This window comes from Medicago truncatula, chromosome 3 (genome assembly GCF_003473485.1).
Source record: "Medicago truncatula cultivar Jemalong A17 chromosome 3, MtrunA17r5.0-ANR, whole genome shotgun sequence".
NCBI classification, from domain to species: Eukaryota; Viridiplantae; Streptophyta; class Magnoliopsida; order Fabales; family Fabaceae; genus Medicago; species Medicago truncatula.
In genome coordinates, this window is record NC_053044.1 from 47,491,294 (window position 1) to 47,515,810 (window position 24,517).

Consider the following 24,517-nt stretch of genomic DNA (forward strand, 5'->3'; position numbering starts at 1 on the left):
TTATTTCTTTTAATCTAATGGTCCAAATTAATTTACTAAATACACCACATGAGTTTGATCACACCATCACTGCATTTTCCTCAATCTATGGTTCTCGCTCTCTTATGTACGGTTTCGGCACTCTTGATGCACCTTTAATCTATAACGATAAGAAGGTTTTGCATTTTTTGTAATCAATTATGATGACGATGATCATCATTCATTCAAAATCGGGGCACTGCATTTTTTTCTGCTTATAAAATTATTATTGAAGATGTGTGAATATTCAATTTAACATTCAATATGCGGCAACTATTTTCTTTCCATCTTGCAGTAATTGAAAAATATCCATGTTAGAAAGCATTATCAAAATGGGTAATGGAGAAATAGAAAGAAAAAAAAAAATCAAGAATTACCCCAGATTTGTGTAATGGAGATCGTAAATTGTTGTATAAAAGATGGAAAAAATGGGACAGACACGTGAAGGAGATGGAAAACTATGGAATAAAAGATCATGTAGTGATGGTTCACATGCATTGTTAAGTAAATTAACAAAAACTATTGGATTAAATTAAATCAACATATGTGATTTAGTATTAACGAATTCGTTGACACCAGATGTCAACGGATCCTGACTCATGGTACAAATATCTTGAATAATTTTTGTATGATATCTTGTGAGAGAGTTAGCCATCATTATAGTTTTCGCCGCCGCTAGAACTCGTCACTCCCAAAACAATCAAGGTGAGGTAACTAACAACTTCAAGGAATTTCAACATCTCTCCACTATTAATATTTTTAGGTTTTTAACATAAACTACGTTTCCCTGAACAAAACAAAAAAACATAAAATTAGTTGTAAATGTTCATTTAATAAATATCTCACTATATATACTTAAAATCAGTTTGTGCATGCTATGCATATGGATGCTTAATGTTTATTTATTTTTCTTGTCACCGTTGTGAGTATTGTTACAAAATAAACATGAATTCAATGATTTTGTTGCAATATCAAAGGTGAAGTATGATAATATCAAAATATATTGTTTATACAAAGGTCTATATAATAGTAGAATAAATAGGGTAAAGAAGGAAATGAGTTTGATCAATTTTGTTATTCTATTGATCATTTTGTGCTCATAAGGTTACGGACAAAAGTACATATTAAAGATTAGGAAATGTTTTATTTTCATAGATATATATAGAAGAAATAGACGTTCAAGTTTGATCATTATAATAATTAAGTATTAGAATTATGCATATATTAACTATCAACGAGGTATTTGTATGAGCGATGGAGAATATGTCCATGAATTATGTTTGCCGTGCATATTATTGTCACATACTAGTTTGCTTTTATCTTTTTTAGTAGAAATTTTGAAATTGAAAATTGGACATGTTTTGGAAAATCATGGCCACCCTTATTTTCAGTATCATGTTTATGATAATTTGTTTTGGTTATTTACTATCGTGTGTACAAATTTTCAACAACATATAACATTCGCACAATTTTCATTCATTCAACAAACATACGTTGCGTTGTTGTCTTATTATTGATTACGTAAACTCTCTTTTTATTTTTTAGATAAAGCCAGAACAAAATGACATGTAAAGAATAGAGGACATCTCAACGAAGTTGACACCCCACTCTAAGCCTACGTATGTCAAATGCTCATATATATTATTAAAAAAAAAAAAAAGGAAAAAATACATAAAAACTGGGGGGACATAAAACCTGACCTAGTGAATCCAAGTGTGTCAACCCTAATGAGAAATACAACCAAGAACAACAATACACTTGATTCTACCCTAGTCAACTCTAACAAACGATGTTTGCCAGCACCAACCGAGTCTAAAAGCAGGTGAATGAACCGACTGTCAACACAGAGCGGATCATGTACCATCAACTCCTTGCACTCGCAACAAGCATTGACGACTCTTTCGAGTCCAAAACAATCCATACTCCAACAGTTTATGAGGATCAAAACGGATTGAAGACCCATATAGGTTGACGAGCATCAGACCAAGATGAGTCTACTCTTCTCAATACGACGAATGAATTGACCGCCAACACGATCAAATTCATGTTCCAACAACCCCATGCATGTAAGCGACAATCACAGCAGGTATCAATGCCTTTTCAAGCCTAACAATTACGAACAATAACAAAGATCATTCATTTGTAACAACACTGGTAAATGAAATTGTTCGCCAACACGGAAACAATCCAATTTCATGTACACACCACTTAATGCGACGAAAACCGCAACAAGTTTACGACCACGAATCAACCTGAAGTAGGCCACGATCACAAAGCCATCGCCTTTTCGAGCACCAAAATTCGAATCACAACCCAAAGTTGAAGGACCAACAAAGTGGATGCGAATAACACCCATTCGAGCCCTCACCACCTTTAAGAATAAAATAGGACCGATTACAACCACCGCAGCCGCCACAGACTAGCCGCGTTTATGGGACTGACCACCGCAGCAGCACCAGCTATGGTTTTAAAAACCGATCTGCAACAGATATAAGCGCAGAAACCCACAACTTACCCAAAATCTGATACAAATTCGACGACAAAGCAACCCACACCAGAATTTCAGCAAGTTAAAGACAGAACAAACCAGATAACAATCACGGTGGCACGATCTGAGCAAACCCAAACCACCAGCGCAGCCATCAGACAAAACAGACGCGCCTGGAAACCCGCACTTCCGACGAACCACCGAAAGATCAGGGTCGAGAGGCGGTGTGGACGGATGAACCATCGTCACACCACGACCACCGTCGTCTACATCGTGACCAGCAAGAGGAGGAGGCGGCGCGTTTCAATTACAGAGGTCAGAGAGCATTTTTTGAGAGAGAGAGAGAGCGTTTTTTTCGAGAGAGAGCCCTCTCTTTTTGTTATGTATATATGATTAATGTTTTTATTAGAAAAAAATTGATATATTTGGAATGTTGATTAGATAATTAGTAAAATGATGAGATGAAAAGAGTTTGAGTTTTCATAAACAAAATAGGACAAAATGTTTTACTGTGTGTTTTCACACAGTAGGCAAAAAAAAGTGGATTTCAAAGAAGACCGCATGTGTGTTACGTAAATATTGGTTTGGTGGGGAAGACATTATAGTAAAAATCATATTTGAAATACTTGTTAATAATGACAGTGATGGAGATGTTGGAGAATTTTGACGACTTTATATACTTATTGGTTTGACGAAGTTCTTCTTGCCTAATTCAACCTCTATTGTGCATTGTCGGTACTTTGAATTGCTAGATGACTTAAGTCGATTGAAAAGCATAATTGGGGTATTGTTGTTTATGATACCCTTATTAAAAGTTCAAAGCAACGGTGATTTGTTCGCATTGTGAAAAAATTATATTTACATATTAGAGAATATATCATTGTATTGCAGGTAAATTATTGTTTATTAGTTATATCTTGTCATTGTATGATCCATAATGTTATTTGTTGGTTAGAAAACAATGAACAAATATACTTATGAGTATGGGTGTGCAAACTCATTATCCAAATTGAACCATAATAGATTTATGGATACATTTCGGATAAAAAAACTAATTTCAGAAAAATAAAATGGATTTTTTTAAAATCAGTTCGATACAGTTCAATTCGGTTCATGCTACCTGAACCAGATTATTTTTTTACCATTGAAAACATTGTTATGGACACCAAGAAAACGATCTATGAAGAAACCGGATTTGGTTTACTTGATTGAGGATCAAGTTACACGTAAAAAAGTTGAATCCACAAATATAGTATGGTTCAGTTTGGAAGGTGTACAACTATTCTCTTGATTCATTTGTAAAAAAGTTGAAACCACACGTAAGAGATTTGTGTGGGTTTTTGAAAGTGAAGAAAGAAGCTGATATTTGTGAAGAAGTTGAGATTTGTGAAGGAATCATGTTTTTTAATTTGAGGGTTTGTGAAATCGCGTTTGGAGTAGAAGAATTGTGAAGGAATCACATTTTTATATTTGAGGGTTTGTGAAATCGTGTTTTCAAATTTGAGGGTTTGTGAAATCAAGTTTTCATATTTGAGGTTTTGAGAAATATGGATTGTGAAACGGGTACCAAGTTTTGATAAATGGTTGCCCAAACTGTTATCTTATTTTAAAATTGGACTGAGCCCGTTTTTGTAAATATTGGTTTGGGCTTTTTTGGATTGATTGACTAGATTTAAAGTTATGGTTCATGTGAACTAGTTTTTATGCACACCCCTACTTATGAGACAAATCAGTGAAACTAACCATACTTCTACTCCTTATGATTTGGTGTATGGATGTTTAACTCTGTTATTAGTTTTTTAACCTCTTGTTGTAGCTGTTGTATAGGAAATATGTTCAATGAAGAAGATCGATAAAAGTTCAATCCTTAGTTCAAAAAAGACAAAAACTTTGTCTGCTTAGGTTTATTTTGAGAGGTATGTTGGCGAGAAAGGATTGTCAAGGGCAAAATGCATAAATTGTGGTAATACTTACATTGTAAAAGATGATAGTGGCACAATAAATTTTAACAAGCATTTGCTGAAATGCGTCGAAAGAGACGTTTTCTCTTATCTATCACTAAATCAAGAAAAGTATAGGGAGAAGGTTGCTCAGACAATTGTCGTGAATAATTATCATTTTCTTTTGTTGAACATGACGGGATTGAAGATTTGCATTGTTTTTTTACACTATGAAGTTAAGGGAATTTCTAAAAACAACAAAGTCTGATGTTCTAAAGTTGTATAGAAAAGAAAAGAAAAACTTAAAATATATATCAATATTACGACCGGTACAATTGAAATGACATTTACAAGAGAAATTGTTATGCATCTTGAACATTTTGTTTTGTAAAAAAAAAAAAAAACTTTGAATATGTTGTAACTTGAAACAAAGTGAAATTGTTATGTATCTTGGCTATTATTTTTACAATGATTAAGAATTTTTGATAATTGAGACTTGTTATATGATTCATGGTTGCAATGGTCGTGAGTTTTGGTTGTGTAAGACAAGTTCATACGCCTTTTGACTATATATGTTTTGATTATTTAAGACAATTTCAAGGTAATGTTAAGAAATGTCTTTTGCATTATACTTAGTTTGTGAAAACAAGTTACGTGTCAAACCAAAATTTTCTTACAGGTTATGAAATGAATGCGGGAATATGTTATGTCATTCTAGTTATGTGTAAACCTTTTATGAAAATAGGTTAATTATGTGACAATTTTGAATAGATACAACACTTTTTTAAGATCCTCATTCATTAAAAAAACCATAATAAAATATACAAACAAAAGGTTACATTAGACCATACGAAAGTTACATTTAAATAGGTAACATTCATTACATCGTTCTCATCAAATATACATCTCCAAATATTGAAAGAATATAATCCAATATACAATTATAGTCAATTTTCCCTTCTCCCTTTCATTGTCCAACTTCATATTATCTTTTTTCTTAGTTACAAAATATTTTACAATATCGGTAATGTCTTTCACAAGCTTTGCATAGTTGCAATCACAAGACTAATTCATGTCAGTAGATGACAATGCACAACCCGACGCCCTTAAATAATTTATGGTTCAAATGTTATGAGAGAGACATATGAAGGATGTCCATCAAGTTCATCGTCTCATACGAAGAATTTACAACCTGCACTTTTTAAAAACATAGACATCACAAATTAACCAACAAATAAAGAGATTTAAATCAAAAAGTTAAAACAAGAGAAAATGGTTCGAAACATTACCATATTATTAACGTTGTTTGTAGTTGAATCTGAGTTAGAAATGTTTTTAGACTCACCCAAGTTCACTCTTTTGTTCTTCCTTTGTCTCTTCACCTTCCTTGGTTACACGATTGTGTTCTTCGGTACTTGGAAATGAAAATGTTTTGTTTGTGTTTTTGTGTGTGAGTGTCACTACAACAATACCGATGCAACTTTTTTACTCCCTCCGTCCCAAATTGTACGTCGCTTTAGGAGAAAAAATTTGTCCTAAATTATATGTCGCTTTACAATACCCATGCAACATTAATATTACTTTTCCAATTATAACTTTAATTAATTATTACTCCATCTTCTTTCAATTCTTTCATTTATCTTTCTCATATTATTTATTAAGGACAATTTTGTAAAACAACTCATAATATCTATTTTCCACACAATATTAATTACATTTTTTAATATGTGTGAAATGCCCAAAACGTCATACAATTTGGGACGGAGGGAGTAATATATAATACTAACCTTGATGTTTTAAATGTTGAGACAATAGTTGTTTGTTGAAGGGTAATTATAATGGGACAAAATAGTTCTTTTTAGTTGATAAGGAGAAAATAGTTTTTGTACTATGATGAAGGAGAGTAGGAGTAGTAGTTGACAGATGATGAAACAAAGGTTAATTGAGTTTTTAGTTCCTATAAATATTCACAGTTTTGTTTTTAGTCTCTATAAAATAAAATTACATTTTTTAGTCCTTGTGACATTTTCCTTAAGCATTTTAAGGACCAAAATTTTTTATGGAAATTTTTGACAGAGACTAAAAGTGCTGATGGAAAATTTTATAGGGACTAAAAATGCTGATGGAAAATTTTATGGGGACTAAAAAACGTAATTTTATTTTGAAGGGACTAAAAACAAAACTGTGAATATTTATAGGGACTAAAAACTTAATTAACCCATGAAACAATATACTCAAAATAAGTGATTTCCTTTCACTACAAGGCCATAACTTAATACCAAATGAAGAGAAGAAAAAAAGCGTAGAGAAGAGCTACATGCAAACCATGTTACATACCTAAAATAAATAATTCTCTCTCTACTATTTGATTTATATTCATTTAGTTGTGTATGATCTTTTTGTGTATTTTTTTTACTTCCTTTTTACTTTTTTTATTTTTCTATAATGTCATTATTATCTTAAAAAGTGATAATTGTTGTTGCTATAATACTTGGGATGGAAAACATTTAGTTGATCATAAATATTTGAATACACTAACACACTTGAGAAGAATTATAAGAAGAAAAAAAAGAATAAAATAGTATATATACATATATAGATGAAAGTTAACAAATGAACTTCGTTGTTTTTCTTTGCAACCAAATTTTGACAATTCAAATGGAGCAGAGTTAACAACAAATAAAATACGTAGATGAGACAAAAAAGAAGAAGATCCCGGTGACAAGATAAAGAAGAAAGAGGACGAGACATGATCAAGAAAAAGAAGAAATTAGGGATTTTCAAAATTGTGACTTTTTGGAAATTAATCCCTCATATTTAATGAGTTAACCACAATCTCCCGTGAAGTAAGCTCGGTTGATAGGGATCATGCATAATATAAACAAAGGTTCGAGTCAAAAAAAAAAAAAAGAGTCAACGACAATGTATCATACTTGTCATTCATTTGCCACATCTTTGTCTGTCGTGTAATCATCTGTTTGCCACATGTGTTTTTTAACATACACCATTCGGTGACTATAATAAACAAAAATGACAAAATTATAGTTTTAATCCCTTAACTTAATTTCAGGTAACAGTTTGGTCCTTTATCTTTTTTCATTTCAATTTGGTCCTTTTTATCCATTTTTATATACATTTTCAAGTTTCAAATCTAATATTCTTATGCAAACATAGACGAGAATCATAGATTTGAAGATTGAAATACCATAAGAAAATAAAATCATGAATTTTAAACTTAAAAATTCATATGAAAATGGACAAAAAGGATCAAATTGCAATGAAAAAAGATAAATGACCAAACTGTTACCTGAAATTAAACTAAGAGACTAAAAGTGTAATTTTACCAATAAAAATTTATTCTTAAGATTTATTAAATAAATGACGTATGTGATCTATATAATAGACCACATATATCATTTATTGAATGAACATATAAAGTGAACTTTTACTTATAACAACGATAGATGGTGTACAACAATACTTTCTTTAGGGTATCATCAGACAAATTTGATATTTCATGTACTTTTTTTTTAAAGGGATTTAACGAATAAATTTGATCAATCAAACTTTTTCAAAAAATAAAATAAAATACATGAAACATAACCAAAAAGTGTTAACCTATATCGACTAAAAACATATTTAAATCTCGTGTTATTTTACATACTTTTTTTTTAGGGGGTGTTTTTTTACATATTTAAATCTCGTTTAAAAAAAACAACATGCTATTTATTTTTATTAATTTTTTTTTTACGTCATAAAGACATCAATTGATTATTGTCCTTTTTTTTGGTAGATAGATGAAATGACAAAACCATTATAAACTCACACACATAAGTAGAGGTACCGGGATTCGAACCTCGATCACGACATCCGACCTAACAATTTCGGCATTTTGCCAGTTGAGCTAGGACTTCTGGATTTATCCTTTTAATATGTCAATGAAAATAAAAATAAAAAAAGACATCAATTAATTATTGTCCTTTTAATACGTCAATGAAAATAAAAATAAAAATCTCTTAAGAAAAAAGAAAATAAAAATAAAAAAGTTTGTAATTTATTAATATTTTTTTAAAGGAAAAGTTTGTAATTTTTATACGAGATGCATGTACGATGATGAGATGAGAAAAATAAAAGAAAGAAAGTGGTACGGCGACCTGGTAAATCGGATACGGTTCCTCTTTCATTTTTTACGTTAAAATTCCATCTTCTCTTCTTTCCTCTATGCCATGATTTCATCTTCCTAATTCCCAGGTATGAAAATCTTTCATCTGATCTTTCTACTTTGATTTCAATGATCAGCTTCAGAATTAAATGAATCAGAAACATGCATTGAAATTTGATTATAGATAATTTTTTTTGTTATTTTATGATGGAATTAGTTAATTGCGATGGATTCGAGTACGCCTCAGGAATTCGATTATGTGTTCAAACTGTTGATGATTGGAGACTCCGGTGTTGGCAAGAGTAGTCTCCTCCTCTGTTTCACTTCTGATTCTTTCGAAAATCTATCTCCCACAATCGGTGAGTCACTCACTTTTTTCCTTATTCATTTCATTCTTCATGTCATGGTATCATTCATAACCATTGCATTGTGTAGGTGTTGATTTTAAGGTCAAATACTTCACTATAGACGGTAAAAAGTTGAAGCTTGCCATTTGGGATACAGGTCTCAACATTGTTTTTATTCATTATTTGTGATTCACTTTAGTAGTGTTTAAATGTATATATGATGATACGATGATTAATTATGCAGCTGGTCAAGAGAGATTCAGAACACTAACTAGTTCTTATTATCGAGGCGCTCAAGGGATCATTATGGGTGAGTTTCATTTCTTTATATGTTGATCTATTATTTGTGATGAATCTTAGAATTTCACTTCAATCTTATTGTGAGTGTTGAAACCCATTTGTGTAGCTCTTTATAACTTAACTATACAATTAATGATTGTTTGGAACCTGGAGAAATTGGCATGAGAGAAATATAGAAAGGATAAAAGAAAATAAAACCGCGTTATAGAAAATACAGAATAGGTTCTCCCCAAGCGTTTCCGTCCACAAAGAACTCTAATAATGTTTAAATCAAATACATCATTCTCTGGGCATTATTGTAGCTTTAGGAGAATAACTTAATGATGCCTCCCAAAATTTCCTTACATTCCATTGTTTGTAACTTTGCATAGATTTGACTTGTGTAATTTCCACAACAGGATCCAAATAGGTTACAATGGCAATAGCTTTGTGATTATCCCTGGTTTATGTTGTTGCAGGCATAGTCTAAGAATGACCATCTTCCCCTCCTTGTACTCCATAGACTTCGTTGATTAAGTTCAACAATAAGTTAGGTTGGTAGGCGTTGCTAGTTATCCTTCTCTCATGGATCTCATTATCGACATGCATTTGGGTATGGCCCATTAGGTCAAGCATGGAATGCCGATCCCTCCCATTTGTTTTTTTGCTCATTAAAATCAAATTAACAATGACCTAACTGCTATCATAACTGGGCTAGCATCTTGTAGCTTCGACAGGATGTGTATATTACTAGACTCAGTGTTACCTGGATCTCTTTGGGCACTGTAAGTGAATCAACTCCTGATAGTTCTAGTGGAGGCAGTGGGTTTACCTGGATTGTCCGAGACTCAAATTTCAAGGTTTTCACTCCTCTTTTCTCATACCATACCCTCACAGTATCCATATATTGAGTTTCCTTCCCTGTTTTACCTCTCACCTCTGTATGGTTACATCTTTCTTCCGTTCTCTTTTCTCCTTGTTTCTTCCTTGCCACAATTTCCATATTATTCCTTGTTGCATCAACATGAATAATCGACTTGGCTTCTAATCGGTTGTGGTCAGTGCCTTCTCCACCATCGCCATCCAACTTAAATACAAGTATCTTTACCACTAGGTAAAGCTCCGATTCTATCCTTGTGTTTGCTTGTTCCTGTGGCTTCATCTATTGAGAACCTTTCAGTGACACAGGCTGATGGATTGGTCCTATATCACCCATCTTTCTTGCCCACACACGGTCTTGTCGCTGCCACACTCAGACTACTATGATCATTTGAGGTTTCTTTGGTCCTCTTCATTCCACCTAGAATTTGTAGGTTGAACCCATCATCCTCCCTTGTCAATCCCTATTTTTACATTAGACGACAAAGAGCTGTGTTGATTTCATCTATTTCACTGAGTCTCGCCTTGATCTCCAACAGCTGAGCCTGAGACCAATGTTCATTGGTCACCTCATTCGATTTTTCCATTGTATGCTCCACAGTTTTTGTTCGGTTACGAATTCCCTTTCGTCTTCTTACTCTCAAAATTCCACCCTTTCCCTTCAACATCAAGTTTCTGTTTCTCCGTCTCTTGACCATTGTATTTTTTGGTTACTCCAATCCCTTTGACATTCTTTTTGATCATAGTGGTTCCTACCACTCCCATTTTTTCATCACAATTGATTCCTTGCATCTCAATGAACTAATACGACGTCTTCTTGGTTCAAGAAATGCTAGACTTCAGTGACAAGGGTAATCCATGATTGTTGGTCTCCTCTTTCAATGAAACTGTCACCTTCATTTCTCCTCCAACAACAGTTTTACAAGTTGGATCACTTTGTTTTTAGTTTTTTTTTGGGGTGGGGGTGGGATAAAGATCATTTTGTTTTAAATTCAGAGAAACTATAATGAAAGAAAGATAGAAATGATAAAAAAATATAGAAGTGTATTATTGAAAAGTGAACAGAAAGCGAAGAATGGAATTCTTCTCAAGGGTTCCCCTTCACATTCCTTTGACAACAACTATCAGATGTACAAAATGACCCCTTCTATCCTAACTTACCTTATTTATAATCCCTTCTAACTTACTAACAAACCTAACTTATCCCAACCTTTTTAACTTATCATTATTGATACAACATCTTTTTGATTTCATAAATGTTAGACTCCGACAGACATGGCTGCAATCCATTATCATTGCCTCCTTCAATGACACTGCTTCCACCTTCATTTCTCCCTCAGCCAAAGATTTGGCAGGTTGGACCAATTTATTGGGAACCAGAAAAAGTTGTAATGGAAGCAAGATAGATTCAAATTAGTAGAACTGTGTTATTGAAAAATAAGCTGGAGATGGAGACTATTATTTTTTTCAAAGGGTTTCCCCTCCGCAAAGGATTTCTCTTTTCACAGCAACTATTCCTATTTATAATCCCTTCAAACTTAAGTATTTCCAACGGCGACTCCACTCTATTATTCTAAGGGGGGTGTATTGGATTAAGATTTTAAGAGACTATTTTGTCAAACAAGATTCTGAAGATTTTAAAAGATTTTGCGAGATTATATTGATTTTGTTGGATTTTAGAAGACTTTTTTTAAATGACTCTTTACAATCAGGATTTTGAAAATGGATTTATAATAGAGTTTTTTTTTAAGATTTCAATGGACTTTATGAGATTTTAGGATTTGAAAGGATTGTATGAATTTTAAGAAAAATTCAAAATGAACGGTGGTGGATGACAAAAGATTATAAACTTATAATATGAAATTGACTAATAACAAATCATGCACAGTAATCGTAAGGTATTAGGTATCTAACAACAACAAAATAATCTGCTGGCATTGGTTAACATTCTCCAATAAACAAGGGTCTTGTTAACCAGTAACCAGTGCCCCGGGGGGCACTGGTTAATGAATCTATAAATAGAATTTTCTGTCTTGGTAATATAAACTGTCACTTTTTATTAAGTAATAATTACATTACTTTTTAATATAAACTCTCTTGGAATCTATAATGTTAATAAATTTAGATGAAAAAGATGGCTTGAAAAAAACCTAAAAATCTTGAACATGAACAATTTTTTTTGGTTACAGGAACATGAACATATGAGAAGCAACAATATAATGATAATAAATATGTAACGTGCACAAGGACAATATTTATTTTACTGTAACATGAACAACAACGTCCATAAACAACGCCAGTAAAAAAAAAAAAAAAAGACACAACAATAAAATGTACTGTGAACAAGGAATAATATCATTTTTTTTTTCAAAAAGTAGAAAAGGAATAATATCAAAAAGGGGCTTATGAATAATAACAAGAAGTGTGTATGAGAGTGGTATAAACAAGAAATGTTACGACCCTGCTAAAAAAATTATGAAAGTCTCAGAAAGTCTCATGGTTTTCTTTGAGATTGTTGAAAGAGTATGTTATGTGTATTTTCAACTAAAAAGTCTCATGAAATCCATTCCACAAAAGAATCTATTAAAATCTACATACTTTTCAATACCAAGAGACATTTTATAAGTCTGGGGAAATCTCATTTGGATACCACCAGATTTCGTTGCCTTGAACAAACAATCTTGATTGTCTTAATTGAATACCACAAGATTTATTTATATTCTATAAAAGTCTTGATTGAATACCATTGAATACCACAAAACTTTTTTATTTTTAAAATCCCATGAAATCTCAATTCAATACACCCTCATAAATATGATATTGACAGGTGTGCACTATTAAATATACTTTCTTACATATATCATGCTATGGCATGTTAAGTAAGTGCTCTTTCATCTAACGGAGCTGTGGCGGCAATTCAATAACTAACTAAAATTTTCATTGAATTTATTAACTGAATTCACCTGGAAATTTGCATTATGCTGACTGTCTGTGAAATTTAGGAAACTGTAGATGAACTGTTGAAATTGTTTTGTTTAACTGCAATTCATTCCTTAAACTGCTGCAGCTTACGATGTTACTCGACGAGATACATTTACAAATCTCTCAGAAGTATGGGCTAAGGAAGTAGACCTTTATTCAACAAATCAGGACTGCATCAAGATGCTTGTTGGAAACAAAGTTGATAAGGTATATTCTTTTAGGACGTCTACAATTATCTCAAGGTTTTCATTTGAGTACTTAGCCTTTATTTTTATGGACAGAGCATGATTCCTGAACGTTCTATCAGAAGTTTCTCCCCTCCCATTTGTCATGGAATATAGTTGTTTTTCTGATTTCAACATAGGCGTGACTTGGGAGGAAATCTATGCGTGGTTTCTATTATTGAATGTCACAAAGGGGATTTTATGGAGATCTTTTTTTGGGCTAGCATACTTGTCTATTGTCTGTTTTGTTGTGTTTACAGTTTCAATTTTAGTGACTTGTGAGGAAGTCTCTGTAGTTGGATAGTCATCATCCTTCGATTTTTATTTAAATAAGAAACATAAGGAGGCAGTATATTTGTATGATTTTACATAGTATTTAAATTAAATGTAAATAATGAATTTATATTAATGGTCCATTATTTCCATTGTGGCCCATTAAGAATCATCATTGTTCTGATTTATGCATTGAATTAGAGCATGTTACTCTCTCTCTCTCTCTCTCTCTCTCTCTCTCTCTCTCTCTCATGCATCCAACTAGAGGAGTTGACATGCAAATGGATAATATTTACTTCGCAGGAGAGTGACAGAGTTGTGACAAAGAAAGAGGGAATAGACTTTGCAAGGGAATATGGTTGCCTGTTTATTGAATGCAGTGCCAAGACTCGAGTTAACGTACAACATTGCTTTGAAGAGCTAGTTTTGAAGGTATGTTGAGAACACGTTTGCCTATTTTCTTACATTACCTTTGTATCTTATTGGTCTGCTGCATATTATTATTCCCTTAACCATACTACTTCCAAGCAGACGCACTGACACATTAAAATTTCTGAATCCAGACCAGTATTAAAGTTTCTTATTGGTCTGCTGCATATTATTACTCCCTCATCATCGATATAAACTTGAAGATCATAATTTGTTCCTCTTAACTCTTATAACATGTTAATCCTTTCGAATTTCCATAGATACGCCTCCTATTTATAATTGGGAAAGACACAAATGTTTAATTGAAAATAAAGTCCCCACAGCTGCTGTAGGGGGAATCCAAACACGCCAACCATATCATCTGTTTCTGATGAGACACAAATTGGAAACATTAAGGAAAAATGGTACATGGGAGAAATGGATTTGAATTGCATATTTTGAGTTGTGATAATCAAACATGCTAACATCATGGAATACAAGCATATTTTGTTATAACATATGTAAGTTTTGGTCTTTATACGTACCCAGATTTTGGACACACCTAGCCTCCTAGCCGAAGGTTCTAAAGGGAACAAAAAGAACATTTTCAAGGACAAGCCCCAGTCCGATGCATCCACAAGTGGTTGTTGCTAAGAAGATGCCATTTCACTCAAAGTTAAAACTCAGTAGTGTCGATGAAGATTGCAAAGAAAAGGGTGTTCGTCGAATACATTTTCAGAATCAGAGTTCTAACACACGCTAGCTTATTGGTTATTTAGCAGCAGCTGAAGTGTTAAAAAGCAAAGAACCCAGGCTCCTGATTTGTCTGGAATATTTGTAATATAATGATTATGGTTTTTTATTTATTTGGATTTTGATGTTATTATATGTTATGGAATCCAACTTTAGTTGTATACAATGTTTGGACACTTCGTTTTTATTTGAACACTTCTATTTTATTTGAACGAAAAAAAAGAAGGAGAAACTTGGACAAAGGTGTCGTGTACCTTTTGATCGGTCTAAACTCTAAAAAGCATTATGGGTGTCTGTTTGATTCAACTATAAATGGACTTCTAACGCTGGTTTCCGTTGACCCTTCTGATAAATATTACACACAAAAAAAAAAAAAAAAAGACAACTAGAATTATTATAAAGAAAAAAAAAAGAATGAATAAAGGAATGACAACGTTGCGGTGTTGGTATTATTACAAAAAATAAAAATCAACAAATAGCGTTTGCAATAGAGTGAAAGTGTGTTTAGAAGTCAAAACTTATTGAAAGAAGAAAACTCTGAATAAATATTACGTCACAAATTCATCAGAGTTAATCTAACATGTTAAAAAAATTCCAAGAATTCATTTTAATAAAATTAATGTAAATTTAAAACGACTCGTACATGGTCAGCACACAATCAAGATCTAGTAAAACAAATAGACAAAATTAAAATAAAGATACCCAGTAACTTTTATTTGGGAGATGATAGTTGTTGAATTTTTATTTTTTTTTAAGGATGTTTTTTGAACATCTAAAAATTAAACGTATTCGACACGGTATAAAAATACATCATTTATAAACTATTGATTTGACTCTTAAGAGAAAAAAATTAATAAAGAAATGAAATCATATCTGCACCTTATATAAAGAGAACAATTTTTTAATCGAATTAACATTTCTCATATTCGTAATACCTAGTTAATACTAATAGTATGTTCTGTTTGTTTTGTGTGTGTGATTGAATATCATAATTAAAATGGTGCCCACAACAGCACTAGTTGTCTTCTCCCAACCAAATTTCAACACAGGATTTTCAATGATTCCAAGCACAGTGCAGTCACTCGTTCCCTCACCAATTCTTTATAGGAATAAGATTTTTGAGGTTAAAGTTGGGATTAAGTACAATCAACGTCTCCTAACTCTTTGGGCCCTTTTTCCTGTACAAGTAATAAGGACATGAGGAGAGGGATAGAACCCAAGTCCCATCAACTTGCACCTAAGCAATTAGCAACATGTCGACATATATGCTATTGTTTTCAATTTATATCAACTCACATAAAGAGAAGACAGTGGAAATTGTTTGCCAATTGGTGCAACATATTGGGTTCGGCCAAGGACATGTTCTTCTCCTTCTTGTCCACAAAAATGCATTAAACTCTTATCATAAGGTTGGCAATCATTGAATTACCACTCACCCCACACACTCACTTTGTTGGTATTTGAAATGTGAATAAGAGACCTAACCTATCATGGGTTAAACTTTTTTTTTAATAGAGAAGACTTAAAAAAATTTATAAGTTTATTTAGCTAAAAAAAAAAAGCCAGACCAAAAGCCATAGAAAAGTCTCTTATACCTATCAGGTTGGTCCAGTTAAGTAAATAGGAATATTATTATATTATATTTTGTACTTTGAATTAATTAATTATAGTTTTGTAAACGTTTTCAGTAATTTAAACTTATTAGTAAGCATTAATTTTCCGCATATTTAAATGAATTATTATAAACTATAATTGAAATATGATATAATATATATCCAAATTCTTTAATAATTCATGTTAAATATATTTAAATATATCAATGAATTTAAATGTATTATTATAAATTATAATTGAAATATGAAAAGGATCTCTAATCAGATAAAAGTTCTATATTGAATTAAAAAGTGAAGGTTGAAAATGAATATATAGGATCCATCACACTCTTGAATTTGTTTTCTCCTTTTTTTAATTGTCATTTTAATGTTTTTTTTACTAAAATTCCAATAAAACCAATATATTTTTTATAAGATTATTTGTCTTTATTCTATAATACTAAGGAGCTATACTTAAGTTTTGTCCAAGTATTTAGTTGTGTCTAGTGAGATCACTTTAAAGATGGAGTCGAATTTTGGTTGGAGGAAAAAAATAAGAAATAAAAGCCAAATGAGCAACAATAAGGAAAAGAAAAAGGTGACAAGAGAATTTGTCCTATTAAATCATTTGAGTTGGTGCCCTCAATTTATTCAACCTAAAATCAAAAGGTGCAGATGACACTTTAGGAGCCCCGGATCATGGGGATGTGAAGTGTCTCTAGTAGTAGTGGTAATTAAGAAGCCTTAAAAATTGTTGCATCAAAGTTAAAGAAAGATATACACCTACCAAATAATATTATCATCACAACACCAACGAGATTGGAGTCAGACGGAAGTAGTTAGTCTCCTATAACATGATGAATTAATATTTGAATTCGGCTGAAAAAATTACTCATATTTAATATTTAAATGTGATTCAGAGTTGAATATTTCTTATCAAAAATTCTATGAGAAACTAGAAAAAATGACTGCACCAACTAATTTAATTTGATTTGAAAGCATTTGCCTTTCACATAAAATCTAATATGATTGTGTTTTTTTTTTTTTTTTTGAGGAACTATAATATGATTGTGTTAAAACGTCATTTTACCAAAACATGTACGTAGCATAAGATAATGTAATTAACTTGTGTGGTTAAGCTGGTTTATAAATACAATTTTGTCAAACTAAACTTTTTAATACAATCATGACCAAGCATTCAAAGTATCCTATTATTAATTAGGTCTATATAAAATCATTCCTTGAACCAATGTAGTCAAGAAAGTGACTCTATTCTTGTCGAATCAAATGTAATTTTCAATTGATTATCATGTCATTTTTCTCTAATCATGCATTATATGTATAATTAGATCGTGTATCGTAACATGTTTGGATTTATCGTATATATTTTGCAACAATATAATGGAGTACTCACCTACGTATTTATATATGTTAATAGATACGCATTATTCTTTATATTTTATACCTAGTATACCATTCGTATATTTTCTCGACACTTTGTCAAAACAAATAAACAAATAGTAAATAAGATGGATCGTACCTGCATTTATATATATATATCATTACTTGACTTGAATCATGTCCAATATCAGGAGGATATTTTGGATTTTACTTTTACTTTGTGGAACTTCTTTTAATAATGAATTTTGTAATAAAAATGTTGAAACAGAAAAAGTCTGTAATGAGGAATAATATGTACTTCAATTAGAAAAAAGAGTAATATGTACCCAAAAAAAAAAATTAATATGTACTTTTTTTTAGTAAAGAATAATATGTACTTGTAAAATTAACTTTACCATTTTTTACTGGAATATTAACTTTTTTTACTTATAAATTTAGAAAGTTATCGAAGCTGAAATTTGTATGGATATGACCTTTCAACTACTCTTTTAAGGACAGAATAGAAATAGCAATTGACATCTTACGTAAAATGGAACAGAATTTTATTTGGTTATAACCTATAAGCAGGGGCGGAGCCACCCCCCAGCTAGCCTGGGCTAGTACCCAGGCTCAGCTCCAACTTTCTTTGTAGCAAGCCCTACCATTACTAGAATTTTTAGCTTTTCCTGCGGATTTTTGTGTAAATTCCGCAGGAAATGTATTTCCTGCAGATTTTGCCAAGGATTTAGGTTCCGCAAGAAAGATATATCCGTAGGAAATGTGAATTTATCTGCAGGAAATGTGAAATTATTTGTAGGAAAGAAGTAACGTTTTGCGATAAATTTTTTGTCCAGACTCTAAAAATTCCTGGCTCCGCCACTGCCTATAAGTAAAAAAAAATTACTTTAATGAGGGTACTTTGCATAATCAATTCCACCAAACTTGACCAAACATGCACTAATGTTCCCTCTCTCTTTTTCTGTTTTTTTATCCTCAAGTTCACAAATTTTGAACTTAGATGAGATGAAGCATTTTGTTTAGAGTGAAAGGTAACATTCTACATGATAATAAGTTTTCCATAAATATATAGTTAAACAAGACAACATTAGGTCAAATTTTTAGCACTTAAAAACTATAATCTTTTATAATCCCCATTAAGTATGTACTCCCTCCGTCCCAAATTGTATGTCACTTTAGAAAAAATATTTGTCCCAAATTGTATGTCGCTTTACAATACTAATGAAAAAATTAATGTTATTTTTCCTATTATATCCTTAACTATTTATTACTCTCTCTTCTTTCAATTCCTTCATTTATCTTTCTCATATCATTTATTGAGGACAATTTTGTAAAACAACTCATAATATATCTTTCCCACATAATATTAATTACATTTCTTAATATGTGTGAAATGCTCAAAACGTCATACAATTTGAGACGGAGGGAGTATAAGGTTGACATGTTGCAATCAAACCTTACCACTTACTAGTAAAATATTTTTACCTGAGCCCTAATCCATATAAGGTTGTTTTTATTTCTAATTTCGTTGTCGAAAAATATACATTCAAGCAATTCAGATTGTATGATCAAGAGTTTCAAGTTTAGGTTCGAGTTTGTTATTTTAAATCCAAAGTACAAAGTAAAATGTGAATCGTCCAATTTTAATCCGATAGTCCAAATTGCATGATTGTGACAAATGTCCAACCCTCTTAAATAAATTCCCACTCTTCATTGATTAATAATCTTGGGCTACAATCTTTTTATTTTTAATAAACTAAGATATCATGTACGTACAACTGCAAAGTCTAATTCATTTAATGGTCAAGCATATGTTTTTTCTTAGGTTGTGAGAGATCAACCCTGTACCAAATGGTTAAGGAATACAAATATCTACCACTTATGTCTACCATCTACTCGTTATTATATACAACTACTATATGATAAACTAACTAAATTGGTGAGGGCTAAACTTGTCACAATTCATATAAATTACTTCTTACCAAAGGGCAATGCTGTTTAAAATTCTGATGATATCAATAGATTGCAAAGTATTCAAATCAAATACTGATCAATAATACTATTATATTCACAATTTAGTATAATCTATCTAAAGCTGCATTGATTCCTCATTCCACTTGGATCTCAACAACTTGAGCAACATTCTTGCCTTAGTTTTTGTTTTGGTACCACACTGACTCTGCAGAAGAAACAATAACTGACTCAAAACACCAGCTCCAATAGCTACCTCTCTAGCACTCCCAAAATCACTACAAACAATTGAAAGTATCTCAACAGCACTCTCACTACACTCTTGATTACACACCTTGAAAACCATCTTCACCAAAGTTTCAATACCATTTACATGATTCACCAATGCCTCTTTACCACTCTCTAACACCAAAAGTTTCTTCATTGTTGCCATTGCTAGTGGAGCCAAATTCTTCTGTCTATTTTCACATCTTGAAATATATGTTATGATTCCATTTATTGCTCCTCCTTTCACTAGACTCTCTTTGTTTGATTCCAATGAACATAATGCTGATAAGGCCTTAATTGCAGCCTCAGAAACTTTATCATAGTTTTTGTTAAAAACAACTTGAACAATTTCATGTACTAGTTTTTGTGAATTTCCTAGTACTTCACAAACCTCTTCTGTTTGTGCTGTTGCTGTTGAATGATCTATAACAAGACACAAACTAGTCTTGATTGAACTAGTTCCTTTTTCAAATAAAAATATGAACCTTTCCAACTTAGATTCATCTTTGATGATATTTAGAGGTTCCAAATTTACAATAGGTAACAATTTAAGGATGCAAGAAAGTGCTATCTCCACAAATTCCATGTGATTTTCTGAGAGTTGAGAATCTGATAAACCAAAAACAAGTTCCAAAAGTAGAGGTAAGAAACTAAGTTGTTGGAAGCAAGATTTTCTGAAAGAACAATACTCATCAGAAAGAACACTAATTTTCTCAAGTGATTTAAGCTTGGTTTCTAAAGTAGAATCATGAGATTCAAGAGTGTGTTTAAGTGAAGCTAAATAATCAATGGTGGCAGAATTATTACTAGAAGGTTCAAATTGTGCACCAAGTTGAAGCCATTGATCAATCAAATGGCGAAGAGTGTGATTAGGAACAAAAGATAAATCATGAAGCTTCTGCATTGTTACAGGACATGTAAAATTACCTGCAGAAATCCATTTCTCTATGCTTGATCTATCATAGGTTTGGCCAGTGGTTAAAGTCACTGGATCTTCCAACAAATCAAGACTTATAGGGCATCTAAACAAGTGAGGGATAGTGATTTCAGTTTGAGCTTTGTTCATGGAAAGAAACTCTCAAGATTCCACACACCAAAAAAGATGAAAATAGTTGTGTAAAACAAAGTCTTTTTTGGTGAATCTAATCTAATGGAACTTGAAATGAAAGTGGGTTTTTTTGAGGTAGCTTAAAGTTTGGAACTTTAGGTGTAGCCAATACAAAACAAGCATTTTTAAGACACTAGCAATTAATGCTATAAAGATGGTGTCAGAAAGTTGCAAACTTTTTATTTTTATTTTTTTGCCTCCTTTGGTTATAAGAGTTGAGACTTGAGAGAGGTGAAGAAGCAATGACAAAGAGTAGAAACTAGAAAGTGGGAAAATGAAGTGATTGGTAGAGAAAATTTATAAAGTTGGGAACTTACTAAAATTCCATATTGGATTATGGGAATTGAGAAGTTTATTCAAAACTGCAGTATTTTTCTGACAGAAAAGAGTGTGTAGAAAGAGAAGGATAAAAAGTGTAAATTTAGTTGGAAAAAACAGGAAAGAACACCCCACATCTAGAGGTGTAGGAATGAGAACTTTATCACAACATAATATTAAATAATTGTGGAAATGGTCCCCAACATACCCCATACCAGTCCAGTCAAAACTGACCCACCAAAAAGAAAAAATTAATATTGTTAATGTCCTTCAACTTTGAATTCAACAACTGTATCAAATTGTAGAAGCAAGAAAACCGTGGCATTTCTTCCAACCATGTTATTAGTGCGAAATATCTATAATTTTACAGCAGATAATTTTATGCTATGGAATTTGATTGACCGTCTTTAGGAAGATCATGTTATCATAATTACATTTTTTTATTAAAGTTTGAATCAGTTCAGTTTCAATCGAATCAATGTAATGTTTACGAGAAAAGTGTGAAATTTGTTTTCTTTTGTTTTACTTAATTATTCTATGTTCTTTATGCTGTTTACTATTGCTACTGTCACTGTGTTTAATAGAGGAAGGAGCTGAATTTAACGGTCCACAGAAGGCTAGTGAGTGGAGACATAATAATACAAAGAAAAGAAACCACTGGATGACAAAGAATATTCTATATCTTGTTGATTTTATTTTCTCTCTCTTTTGCTTTCCTGAATTTAACAGTACAGTTAAAATAAATGAACATTATTTTCAACGGTCAATTTTGTGATAATAGCAAGTGCCACATTTATGAGCCCTAATGATATCCTAACAGACCTGAAAAAAAAGCTTATTGCACATTGTCAAATTATTAACTATAATCATTTCAATTCACCTCAAATTGCTTTGCATTTTCGTCCTTTCCCCATTATGTTAATAGCAAGATTCAAAAAGAAAGAAAAGTTAAAAGGGTAGCTTCTTAGAGAATGATTTGCTTTTTCATTCTTTTGGATATTGAAAAGTATGCAATTTTAATGAAATAGTCAAAGTTTTACTATAATAAAATCAAATTATAATGATAATGTATGATTTTAACAGGTAACTAGTACATGTGAAAATATACTGTTTGAGACAATCATTTCTATTACATTCTATTTACTCAATGCATTATTTTGAGTAACTTTGTAGAGTAAAGTGGAAGATAGCAGAATTTGAGTATATCCACTTGCAAGAGAATAACCATGTGCAATGAAGGAATCTTGAGTCAAAAAAGATCGAATCATCAATCATCTCGAGCTTTGCTCCTCTAACTAACTCATCTGTATTTCGAGTTTTTGACTGGCCAAACTTTTTTTAATTTCCACAACTATTGCCATTTTGTCAAAATTATACGACTCTTCCCAGCATCCTCAAAACAATTCATATAGTACACTTTTTTTTTCTATTTTTATACCGTCCAGTGTGCACAAGTTGAATAGTTTATAGTCATCATTCTATAATATGTATGAGTCAGAGTTTGAACCTTGAATCCGCAGCATAAAAGCTTTTAACGTAACTAACTGCAATTGCAATTTAAAATCAAATGTTCTACCTCTATTTTCTTTTTTACTTTCTTCTAATCAGTAAGGGGGGGTGTAGTGTTGGTTAAGTAGTGATTTATTATTCTGCATATCTCTGTCAAGTGGGTAGGCAAAGACAACTAAACCAGCTTACAAAAGTGTTCCCTTAAGAACAGGTAAGTTTGGCAACAAGGAGAAATGGGAATAGGGAAAGTGACCAAACAACTAATTGACAAAAAGATAGCCACCAAAAAAACTTTATAGTAAAGATTAGTGTAAAAGAATTCAACCTTTGAACCCTATTTTGTTTGCTATTGAGACATAAGATAAAACTAGTAATATTCGTTTAATTAATGTTAATGATCAGTGGCGGATCTTGCCGAAAATATTGGGGGGAGCGGTAAATATGAACTAAATATTATAATTGAAATTCATAAAAGTTATATACAATTTCATCCAAAAAATATCACCGCAATAGCTCAAACACGAGACTAAAACTTAAAATATACTATATACCAACTAGAGAGGTGAGAAGAATGGTGTTTTGATATGTGAGGATGGAGAGGAGAGGGGGTACCGAGAGAGAGCAGACAAAAACAATCAGGGGAATTCAAGGGTACTATAGTAATTTTCAGTATACAAATTTTTTTTTTTTTTTTATTGGGGGGTGCCACAGCACCTGGGGGTCTCAATAGAGATCCGCCCCTGTTAATGATAGCTTATCAACTTTTAACTAAACTATTTCTCGTGAATTTAAATTATTAGACGGATACATACTATAATTGTTGAGAAATTAATATAAAAATATAATATTATATTGAATAATTGAATATGACGGATACACACTCAATCAAATTTCATGAATACAATTATTCGTTATTAAACTTTATTTATTTATAACCGAACTCCAAATTACTACAACATAAAGTTTATTATATTAATAAACTTTATATTGGATCAACTAGTGCATTGTTATGTAAATCTTTGAAAGATTATTTTTATATTAATTTCTCAACAATGAAATGAATCATATTAAAATAAAATGCATCATATATGAAAATAATCTTTGAACTATTATTTTCTTGAGAGACTAAGTCGAGTATTACCATTTTCTTTGAAGTACTTTCCCTTCAAGCTCCACAAGCAATATAGAGCAGTTTATACTTGAGCGCAAAATCCTAGAAATTTTCGGAAGGCCGTTATTTTTCCCACCTCATAAGTTTCTCGCACGTCCTAATCGGATTATAAAATCCAAAATATTTTAACGTGCTTTGGAGGTTTTTATGGGATATTTATGCCGTTCGGGTTATATAATCCAAACTATATAGGGCGCGCGAGAAATCGATAAAGTGGGAAAAGAAGCTTTTCAGAACTGTGTTAATTAAGCCCGCTACGTTTCAAGCCATACTATTGAGCAACATGTGCTTAATCAAGTCAATAATTTCTAGTATAGCATCTACTCCTAAACCTTAAGCACAACCTCCTAGATACAATTTTTTTTTTGAAAAATTCTAGATATGATATTGATCATGAGAGTGGTTTCCTTATTATGAAGGACTGTATAAT

General features: G+C 31.8%; 2 protein-coding genes across 2 annotated transcripts; one reads left to right on the forward strand and one right to left on the reverse strand.

The window, feature by feature from the left end:
* The first annotated feature begins 8,535 nt into the window (after window positions 1-8,535).
* LOC11424003 (ras-related protein RABC1) lies at window positions 8,536-14,940 on the forward strand. The gene is made up of 7 exons (XM_003602576.4): window positions 8,536-8,697; window positions 8,826-8,967; window positions 9,044-9,112; window positions 9,200-9,265; window positions 13,181-13,302; window positions 13,896-14,024; window positions 14,550-14,940. The coding sequence occupies exons 2-7, from the start codon at window positions 8,835-8,837 to the stop codon at window positions 14,652-14,654; spliced, it is 624 nt and encodes a 207-aa protein (XP_003602624.1). The 5' UTR covers window positions 8,536-8,697; window positions 8,826-8,834; the 3' UTR covers window positions 14,655-14,940.
* A 4,836-nt stretch (window positions 14,941-19,776) lies between these two features.
* On the reverse strand, window positions 19,777-21,535 carry LOC11418942 (U-box domain-containing protein 25). The gene is made up of 2 exons (XM_013606112.3): window positions 20,909-21,535; window positions 19,777-20,590 (listed from the first exon to the last, which is right to left on the reverse strand). The coding sequence occupies exons 1-2, from the start codon at window positions 21,045-21,047 to the stop codon at window positions 19,833-19,835; spliced, it is 897 nt and encodes a 298-aa protein (XP_013461566.1). The 5' UTR covers window positions 21,048-21,535; the 3' UTR covers window positions 19,777-19,832.
* Between the last annotated feature and the right edge of the window lie 2,982 nt (window positions 21,536-24,517).